The sequence below is a fragment of the Bombyx mori genome, chromosome 11 (genome assembly GCF_030269925.1).
Source record: "Bombyx mori chromosome 11, ASM3026992v2".
Classification (NCBI taxonomy): domain Eukaryota; kingdom Metazoa; phylum Arthropoda; class Insecta; order Lepidoptera; family Bombycidae; genus Bombyx; species Bombyx mori.
The window spans coordinates 1,911,688-1,922,746 of NC_085117.1; the positions used below are offsets into that span (position 1 = coordinate 1,911,688).

The window sequence follows — 11,059 nt, forward strand, 5'->3', positions numbered from 1 at the left end:
ATCGACCAGAAGTGAGGTAGTTAACAAAAATTAATAAATAACACAGAACTGGCCTAATTATATTTCACTGAATTAACAAAACTTCTAACAAAATGATTTCAATTTACTATTAACGAAAACTGTTAAAATTACGCAAGAATCAAACATGTTTCAACAAGAACCGCACGCACGAACGCCACGCACCAAAAAGAGGCAAAGGCGCAGCGAGGGATCGTTTTTATAGTTTTAGCGCTGACTCTCGGTCGGGGGTTGCCTGGACTCGGTAACAATATATATTTCTAGGTCTATTAAAATCATTTCAATCCTACAGCTAGATTCGTTAAAATTTTTTTTTTTTTCAGGTATTTTCCATGTATATTTTAAATTAATCTCAACTTTAAATTAGTCTACTGTAAAGTTCACGCGTTGTCCCTTAGTCAAGTTTGCCTTTCAAGCGTCGTTATGATATCAGTAAAAAAAACACATTTGAATGTTGTTTTTTTTTTGGAAGTGAAACTTCTTTAGACGTCTTGATATGACATGACATCTATATCTATACTAATATTATAAAGAGGAAAGATTTGTTTGTTTGTATTGAATAGGCTCCGAAACTCTTACACCGATTTGAAAAATTCTTTCACTGTTTGGAAGTTACACTATTCCCAAGTGACATAGGATATAATCTTTTTTGAAAAAAATTAGGGATTCTTATTAAAACTCCAATAATGTAACCCAAGGTGTAAAAAAATTACCTAAAATATTCTTTACGTCGCGTGCCCTGTGAAAACTATTGATGATAGAATAAGATAATGTACTTTTGTAGAACACATTATTATTTACAAAAAGTATCGCGACAGCGTATCTCTAACTATTATATTTATGCCGCAATAACTGTTCTTTTATTTCAAAAAATAAAACACCGTCGAATATCGTTGAAATTTTTGTTAAAGTCCCGAGCGGAGCCGGAGCGGGCCGCTAGTAATATATATATATATACGACTTGTTTTTTTTATATAATTGAAATTAAAAATATTATCGAAATAGTATATAGTTCTCTATATATATTAAAGTGTTGTTGAAAGAGTTGGATCCATACTCACACTTCCCCCCCGGGGCATGTTGCAGAGGCGGCGGGGGCGGTCGGCGGGGCCGGGGGCGTGGTGTGCGTGCGGCGGTCCCCGGGCGACGGCGCCGTCACCCTCACCGTGCCCGCCAGTCACTCCGCACCGCACCGCACCACCCGTGGGTTATATTTTATTTTATTCCTTATATGGGTGGACGATCTCACGGCCCACCTAATGTTAAATGGTTACCAGAGCCCATAGACATCTACAACGTAAATGCGCCACCCACCTTGAGATACGAGTTCTAAAGTCTCAGTATAGTTACAACGGCTGCCCCGCCCTTCAAGCCGAAATGCATTACTGCTTCACGGCAGAAATAGGAAGGGCGGTGGTACCTACCCGTGCGGACTCACAAGAGGTCCTACCGTGAGGGGTGGGGCAGCCGTTGTAAAAGTTAGACTCTTAACTCATATCTCAATATGGGTGAGTGTGTACTCCTGCAACCGCTTAAAATTAGCTGAGCATTGAGCTTGTTTATCAGAAATAACACCTCGGTCAGCTTTTGATTAGCTCATGATTGTACCACTGGTTCAGGATACAATTTCACCAGTAAGAGTTTGACGAAGGTTTTCCGTACTTTCCCGAGGCCTGATTGTGGTGGTTTTCGGTACAGTGGTTGGCAACCCGGGGTCCCTGCGTAATTTGGATACACTGATATGCTTTATAACCACTCCCCCCTGGTCCTTGCTTGTAAAATCTTTAGATCGAAGCAATCAATCAAACGCTCGCTGTGTTCCGAGAACTCCGAAACGAAATTAACGGGTAGTGAACGGTCATTCTCGTCAGCCGGCCACAGAATGCGTCTATCTCACTCATTCATTTTTTTCATTCGCTCATTAATTAACGATACATAACAATGTCATGAGACAAATGAGCTAGTGATCTAGTGGGCTAGAACTGAGCTACTGATACATTCGGAGCTAGTGCGAGTGATATATGTCTTTTATATCACTCATTCAGGAGTTCTCATCTTTAAAATAGAAATCTCTATATATAAAAATGAATTGCTGTTCGTTAGTCTCGCTAAAACTCGAGAACGGCTGAACCAATTTCACTAATTTTGGTCTTGAATTATTTTTGGAAGTCCAGAGAAGGTTTAAAAGGTAGATAAATATGAAAATGCTCGGAATTAAATAAAAAATAACAATTTTGTTTTCCCTTTGATGGGTCCCCGTTGGACGGATTCCTTTTGTTTGTTTTAAGTTTATTTTATACAAAAGCTTAGGTCTTTTTTTTTATCAATTGAGGCACTACAATGTCTGCCGGGTCAGCTAGTATATAAATATTAAATAAGTTCGCGTTCGAATACTAACTGATAGTCTTGCTGCTCCACAGCTGCGCAGGTCCGGGGTGAGCCGCCGGGGCGCGCGCCGGAACCCAAGCCGGCGCCGAAGCCCGAGGGGCATCGCAAGCTGACCTGGGAGCAGGCCATAGCGCAGATGAACCAAGTGGCCAAGGGCTCCAACAAGGAGAAGGCAAGTAGTCTTGCGAGCGATCATGCTCAACTCATTTAGTGCTGAGAGATATATGGAGAGAGGGAAGGGGAGAGAGGGAGAGAGAGACAGAGAGAGAGTTCACGATCAAAGGATTAATAAAATACGTACTTAATTCATTTAAGAACTTTATTTCGAAGTCAGGTGGGTGCCGCGACCCCGCCCATTTTTGCCGCAATATAGTCACGCTTTCTGGTTTAAATGGTGGAACAGGCCGTTGAATAGTCCACCGCGTCAAATGAACCGCTATACGCAACGTAGCAACATTCCAATTATGTACTTATTAATTTATTTGCAGAAGAAGAGCAAAGAATCTCAGCTGAGCAAACAGGAGAGGGCGAAGGAAGAACAGAAACCCGATAGGCTGGCGGACACGCAGCCGCTCTCTAAGAAGCAGAGGAGACTGTTGGCCAAGCAGCAGGTGGGTCTCGTAGAAATAGGCAGGGTGGTGGAACCTACCCGTGCGGGCTTATAAGACACCCAACCACCACTGAGGTCTACATATGTACCAACAAAATCGTTGATAAAAGCGACCTTCTATATTGACTTCCAGGCTGAAGAAGAAGAAAGGAAGGCTCTGCAGCAGAAACAACTCCAAGCCCAAAAAGAAGCGAAGAGCAAAAAGGGTGAAACGAGAAAGTCTGAAGCGCCCAAGCACGAGGATAAGAAGCCAGAGAAGAAACAGGAGCCGGTCAAGAAGAAGGAAGAAAAGAAAGAGAAGAAACAACAGAGGGAAGCGGAAAAAAATAGAGATAGACAAGAAAAAAGTTAGTATAGCTTAAGTTAGATTCTTGTTAGGCTAGCGGTAGGCGGCGGCTTGGTGATCGCTCACCCGCCATGTGGTCACTTATGGTGAAACGCGCCTATGCACACAGTACATTTGAGCTTTCAACTTGAATCTTTATGATTTGTATACTTCAATACATATCTGGTGAGGTAGGGCGAAATATAGTGGCTTTTTAGTTTAATACCAAAATCTTTTATTTTTCAAAAAAAAAAAACTCGTGTAACATCGTCATGTCAAGCGATGACTGTCATTTATCTTATTTCTCATTCTAAAATAGTTCTAGTGTGCCAGTTCGAACCTAATTAAAAAGTACCGATTTTGCAACATATATGTATGCAAAGAAATACCTTTATTATTTAAAATTTTAGTTTATTTATAAGATTTTTCTTCAATATCATTGAGTAAAAAAAGAGAGTTCAGATTTGTATAGTTTATTAATACAGTTCATTGTTTAATGTTTATTGTTGTATTGCTTGATTAATATTGTTTGGGTATAGTGTATTCTTGGCGAAATCTGTGTTTATAGAAGTACTAGCGACCCGCCCTCGCTTCGCTTCGGAAACATCAAAACACACATGAAACAAAAAAAAAAAAAAAAAGTAGCCTATGTTCATCAGGGACAATGTCGGCTTCTAATGGAAAAATAATTTTTTAAATCGGTCCAGTAGTTTCGGAGCCTATTCGAAACAAACAAACAAACAAATCTTTTTCTTTTTATTAGCATAGATAATAATAGTCTTTGACAATAAAACCATAGTAATGTTCAAAGTTATAATTTCAATTAATTATAGTCGATTTTTTGTTATTGCTTAGATGTGTGGACGGGCTAACAGGCCACCTGGTGTTAAGTGGTTACTGGAGCTCATAGACATCTACAACGTAAATGCGCCACCCACCTTGAGATATAAGTTCTTAGGTCTCAGTATAGTTACAACGGCTACCCCACCCTTCAAACCAAGACTACTAGGGGTACACTAGTATAACAGAAAACTCAATTAAGTATTTTATTGTTTATTCATTCTGAAGTAGCTACTCCATATGATTAAATGCTTATTGGAGTTGCTCATCGGTGCTGCTTGTGTTCTCACTTGGGTCGTTGAATGTGGTGCGTTTGTTCCGAAGCTCCGGCCCCGCAGCCGTCCAAGGTCAACAACAAGCAGAAGGCCGTTACGCAACCAGCGCCACAGGGCAGCAACAAGAAGGAAGCTAAGAAGAGGGAGCAGCAAACACAGCAGCAGCCGAGACAGCAAGTCATCAACATCACCGCGCACACAACGATAGAGGCTGTTAATAAGAAGGTGGGTATTTTTTTTATGGCATGAGCACTCGTGAGCATTTACGTGTCGTGAACATAGCTACTATGTGGGGCGTGTGCTGGATGTTTTAATCAGAGCAGCGTCGGTATTTCATTAAATATTCCATGAGCACTCGTGAGCATAATATACGTTATGTGAATAAACTTTTAATTGGGTCAACGTTAGCATTTGTATATGGCGTGAGCGTCAATACACTCTAAAAACGTACGTGAGTATTTATGAGCATTACGCTTATCACCATGGGTCCTGTTCCACAGGTGATGGCTGCGTCGGAGCTCGAGAAGCCGCCGTCGTGCAGCATCATGGACCAGCTCAGCAGCGGAGTGCAGGTGAATAGGACGCGGCCAGGATAACGTATTAGATGCCCACCCACGATGCGGTCCATGAACTTAACGCCGCGATGACCTTTTACCGCGCCAATACTTGTTCAATTGTCTAAATGGCACGAGACAATCCCGATAAGATTATAATACATTTAACAACGCCTATTTCTGCCGTGAAGCAGTAATGCGTTTCGGTTTGAAGGATGTGGCAGCCATTGTAACTGTATAGATATTTTTTTTATTGCCTTTGTAGACAGACGAGCATACGGCCCGACTGATGGTAAGTGGTCACCGTTGCTCATGGACGTCAGCAATCCCAGGGGCAGAGCCAAGCCGCTGCCTACCATAAGAACTTATATCTTAAGGTGGGTGGCGGATTTACGTTGTAGATGTCTATGGGCTCCAGTAACCACTTAACACCAGGTGGGCTGTGAGCTCGTCCACCCATCTAAGCAATATAAAAAAAATTGTACAATATATTATAATGGCTCGATACAAAGTGCCATCCCTACAACGCTTTTATAGCCGATACTTCCTTCCTAGAAATATAGAGAATATTTCACACATCTCTAGTAGTAGTTTCCGCTATCTGACAATAGATGGCGTTGTACTTTTCGAGCGTTCTAGGTCCTTCGATATTCGTTCGACTATTCGGCGATAGATGGCGTTACTCTTATCGGCGTTACAATATAATTTCAGGTTGCCGATCTGAAGCTCCCTCCCGGCATAACCCTGACGCGCGTTCAGCCCAGCGAGAAGAGAGAACCCACTCCCATCAAATCTGTGGTGAGTCAACGCAAGGAACCGACTCGGGACGCCTGCCGTGCTGACATCGGAGCATACTCTTCGACTATAACTGCCCGACGTGAGCCTTGGCGGGCCTCATGTGGCCCGGAGACATCACGAAGCCACCGCTGCACTAACTTGAAGACATGTCGCAGTATAAGCATAAAGGATTGTCTGTATCACTTCCTAGTCCTTAAACTGTATCGACTTTTTGGCGGCTTTTTTTTTCTTTAGGTTTAAATGTGTAATAACGGTGGTTTATTAACTGTTTAATATCTGTGAAAGTGCACAAATGTGGGAAAATGAAACAAAGCCGCTGGACGTAACTTCTCGGGATCCTCTCCAAAAAGTCCACTGATATTATCATTTTTAATCATTAAACATTAAAAATAAGATTAAAAATTAAAATAAGACTTGACCTAAAGGTCTTAGTTACCAGGTAATAAAATCCTTTTAAAAAAATAATTAGAATGTATCAATCTATTCACCTGTGTTTTTATCACAGTAGATATTATATCAGTAGATATGACAAACATACATCCATTTATCCAAGAGAGCAAGTGGAAAGTCAGCGGTAGGCAGCGGCTTGGCTCTGCTCCTGGCATTGCTGAAGTCCATGGACGACGGTAACCACTCACAGTCATGTGGGCCGTATGCTAGTCTGCCTACAAGGGCAATAAAAACAGTGTCTGGAGCAAGAAGTGGGCGTCTTGGGCATGACGTGGGAGAAGTTAAAACGGACTGTCCAGGACTGATGTAAATGGTAGGATTTGATTCCAGCCCTACACCCCAGCAGAGGGTAACAGAAAAAGACATCCATATTTTTTACAGACTTTCGCGTTTATAATATTAGTAGGATGTTTCGCGTTTGAAAAATTAATTAAAACCAATCTATTGTTATACTCAAATAATGGTCGGTCGGTCTAATGCCTGATGGTCTGATGATTACCAGCTCAGAGCGAGATCTTTCCTTTATTGGCATCTCAGAAGTGACATTACAATATATAACCGTCCCGCCTATTTCTGCCGTGAAGCAGTAATGCGTTTCGCTTTGAAAGCTGGGGTGGGTAGCCGTTGTACTTTAAAAACTGAGACCTAAGAACTCATGTCTCGAGGTGGTTGGCGGCATTTACGTTGTAGATGTCTACGGGCTCCGGTAACCGCTTAACATCAGGTGGGCTGTGAGCTCGTCCACCCATTTAAACAATTAAGTTAGCATTTCCTTTGTCAATTCCAGCCGCTGTGGAAAGGAAGTCAGCTGGCCGCCACGCCCACGCCCATCGCCCGCCCGCCGCCCCTCATCACCGCGGACCCCTCGCTCATGATGTTCTCCACCAGCCAACCAGGTAACAACGCCTAATGGTGTCGACCTATGAGCCAATAAAAATCTATACTAATATATAAATCTACAGTGATTTTTACGGATGTTCCGTTATGACTACTGAACCATGCATCCGATTGACTTGAAACTTAGTATCCACGTAGAAAATACATGTACTTAATGGATAGGCTAATATTTATGAGTGTTGGATTCCCTACACCAGTTGCGGGGGCGTTAATGATGAGAATCTTTGCGGGGGTGAGAAATAATAATGTTAATTTTAAATGCCCAGCGAAGCGGACGGGTACAGCTAGTTATATATTATCCGTAGTATATTATACGTAGATTATCCAAAACTTTTCTAACATATTGAAGGGTGAAAGGCTGGTATAAGCGACATTTATCTTTGTAATTAAAGATCCGTTTTATTCAGTATCAGCATCAGTTCGGTATCAGAACGATGGTTCCAGTTCGATGGTTTTTAATTGAACTTCAATTAAGCTTACTCCGTTCAAATAGCTGAAGAAAGTTTTTCTATAAAGTAAAGACTTGAATGTAAAGTTTTAAAAATGTCGCTTAATCCAGCTTTCCTTTCAGCCTTCGATATAACAAACAAAACTTTGATACGTACGTTACTTTCTGTACGTTTACTGAACTCCTCCTAAACGGCTGGACCGTTTTGAATGATTTTTTTGTATGCATTTGTGTGGCGCCCTGGATGGCTTAGATTCACTAATCGGTCCGTCAGACGGCGCTGCAGTCGGTATCTAGGTTATTTATCTTTCTTAGAAATAATTTATATGGCAAGATAACGTTTGCCGAGCCAGCTAGTATAACTATAAATTTAATAGGAGATTATCAGCAATGTAGGTGAAGTCAATTAATTGTATCAAGTATGTGCTTTATTAAGAATAACTCAAAAATTACTGTTTTGTTTTTATTGGTATATTAAAAATATTTATATACACACATTTCAACATTATTATCGGATTGCACTTTATAGCACTGGTATAGTAGTGTATTCCGTGGGGCGACACGGGTAGGTAACCCTGTTCTGCCTATAATTACCACGAAACATTCCTGCATTCCAGTTTGAAGAGTGAGGAAATCGTTAGATATTACAATTAAGATTTAGACACGCTGTCACTTTGAGTATTGTTTGATTGTATACAGTAAAATTAAAATAATTCATTCTCCATCGGTACAGTGTACAACATTAATATTATACTATGGTTTCCAGAAGCACCGTCTCCGCAAGCGACCAAGTCGAAGAAGTCCAAGAAGAAGGCGAAAAAGAACGCCACCGAACTTCCCGAGTCCCGGGACGGCACCAAAATGGTGACGCTGAGGAACCCGATGTTCCACCCGGACCTGCCGCCCGTGCAGATCAGCGCCGAGCCGCAGCAGCAGAAGAGCGAGCTGCGGATACCGGAGCCCATACCCATGCCGCCGGCCGCCTGCCAGGCAACCATCACGCCCACCTCCAACGGGATGTACACCATCCGGAACCCGCTCATGTCGATGATGCACCAGCAGCGCGCGCCCCACCCCCGCCCCGACCAGCTGCACGACAGGATGCTCAGCCTGTCCTCCTTCACCCAGGGCAACGACGAGGGGTACTCGCTGTTCAGGAGCAACGACGAGGGGAGGCTGAGGAGCTTCCCCCGGCCGGAGTCCAGGCTAGAGACGAGCCCCAACCCGATCGGCACGCGCCCGGAGTCCAACGGTGCGTCTCTATTCGCCAACCAGCGCCCGGACCCGGTGCGCGCGGCGGACTACGCCGGCCCACTCTACACGCCCTTCGGTCAGGAGGACGGGAATCTGTTCCGGAACGCCCTCTTCACGGACTCGAGGGACGCGCCCGACCTCAAGGCGGACGACCCCGGACAGCACCACCTGGCCAACGGTGACTCGCTGCCGTACTTCCAGCGCTTGAGGGTCGGCTCGAAGCTGAACAGCGAAATATCCGTTCATCACGTCAGCGATTCCAAGTTCTTCAAGACTCCGGTTAGTACTGAATTTAGTTTCGTAGCTATTTTACTGGTTAGCCCATTTATCGAGGAATATATAATATGACATCATGGTAAGACCAATACAAGCGGAGCAACAATAAAGAATGTTTCAAAATATGGGTTTAAATAGCTCTGTAACATTCTATAATTTAAAATATTTTCACTTTCTACGTAAATGGAGTTGGGGGATAAAATTTAGCGTTACGCCAAAGTAACTATCCCACGCAGACGAAGTCGCGGACAAAAGCTAGTATTTATATATATTATACTATATTTAGCGTACCTATGTGTTTTTGGATAGTATTATTTTGTCTGTCAGAGTAAGTTCAGAAAGAGGTAAATTGAGATATACGCTATTTAATTATTTATTTATTCTTAAATATTGTACACTTGGTGAAAACTTATTTACGAAGCTCTGCTGAAGTTTTACAGATGGTAGGACCTCTTGTGAGTCCGCACAGGTAGGTACCACCGTCCTGTCTATTTCTGCCGTTAAGCAGTAATGCATTTCGGTTTGAAGGGTGGGGCAGCCGTTGTTACTTGAGACCTTAGAGCTCCAGTAACCACTGGACACCAGGTCACCCTTCAATGTGTTTACCGGATATCACAATCCAAACTAATGAAATTCAAGTTGCGATGATTGTTCACTTGTTACAGGACGGGAGCCCTGTGGAGGCGGCGCCCCTGGACGACCCTCGCCACGTGTGGCCCGACGCGATGTACCCGCACGCGCAGCCAGGTCGGTGGGCCGCCAACTCCGTCAGTGTAGACCATCGACGAGACTTTCGCGAGAACGCGAGGAGTAAAGTTTTGTGATTTGTTTTATTTTGTCTATTTAGTGTTTCTTCAGATTTAAATGTGTAATAACGGTGGTTCATTAACTGTTTAATATCTTTGAAAGTGCACAAATGTGGGAAAATGAAACAAAGCCGCCGGACGTAACTTATCAGGATTAACTACTATACTTTACTACTATTATACTATATTATTATATTATAGTACTATTACTACTATAGTAACTTATCCTTCGAAAAGTCCACTGAACAAAATCTCTGTAAATGACCACCATTTTACTGAGATTATATTTCATCCCAGTCAATTAATCATCTTCATTTCCTTTCATTACACTCCATAATAACATTTTTGTACTAAAAACGAAATGAAATGAAATGATATGGGATGAAATATAATTTCAGTAAAATGGTAGTAATTTACTGAGATTTTTTCAGTGGACTTTTTGGAGGATCCCGAATATTAACGTTCAGCGGCTTTAATTTCCCCACATTTGTGCACTTTTACAGATACTAAACAGTTAATAAACCACCGTTATTACACATTTAAACCTGAAGAAACAATAATTAGACAAAATTAAACACATCACACAACTTCACTCCTCGCGTTCCCGCCAAAAAGTCTACCGTTGTATTTAAGTATTTCAATAGAATAATTAATACGTGCGGGATTCGAACAACTGGTACAGTTAAGGTCTGCACTTGTGGAGGACAGTATCGGTGTGACCACGGTTAACTGTATCGCTAATTAATGACTTGTAATGCTTCCCCCAGACGCGCCCCCCCCGGTCCCCCCGCGCGGCTTCGGTCCGGTGGGGCACCCCCCGCCCGGCGCCGGCCACGAGTCCAGCGTGTTCCTCCCCGACGCCTCGATAACCAACTTATCATCGCTGGACCTGTCCGAACGAGAAATCGAGAGCTTCAAGCGCTTCGAGTTCTACTTCGAGCCGCCCCAGCACAAGCCGAAGGTCTGCCTGGACGTGAGGGACATCGCGAACGCACTGAAACACAACAAACTCTAGTCGCTTACCGTCGCCCGCGCTGTCCGCACGTCCCGTGACGTTTTAATAACTGACGCGACTCTTTAGATGTTAAGTCGAATGTTATAAATACATTTCCATGTATCA

The 11,059-nt window shown here is 42.9% G+C and overlaps 1 protein-coding gene across 2 annotated transcripts in view; it reads left to right on the forward strand.

Moving 5' to 3' along the window:
- Window positions 1-11,059, forward strand: part of LOC101740483 (uncharacterized) — a 50,684-nt gene extending 39,625 nt beyond the window's left edge. For both annotated transcript variants that reach the window (XM_038013734.2, XM_038013735.2), the window contains 11 exons: window positions 1,105-1,221; window positions 2,439-2,578; window positions 2,895-3,017; window positions 3,150-3,363; window positions 4,506-4,681; window positions 4,957-5,028; window positions 5,722-5,808; window positions 7,046-7,154; window positions 8,370-9,136; window positions 9,799-9,880; window positions 10,707-11,059. In XM_038013734.2, the coding sequence (XP_037869662.1) occupies window positions 1,105-1,221; window positions 2,439-2,578; window positions 2,895-3,017; window positions 3,150-3,363; window positions 4,506-4,681; window positions 4,957-5,028; window positions 5,722-5,808; window positions 7,046-7,154; window positions 8,370-9,136; window positions 9,799-9,880; window positions 10,707-10,954 (2,135 nt within the window). In that variant the 3' untranslated portion in view covers window positions 10,955-11,059. The remainder of the gene's footprint in view (window positions 1-1,104; window positions 1,222-2,438; window positions 2,579-2,894; window positions 3,018-3,149; window positions 3,364-4,505; window positions 4,682-4,956; window positions 5,029-5,721; window positions 5,809-7,045; window positions 7,155-8,369; window positions 9,137-9,798; window positions 9,881-10,706) is intronic.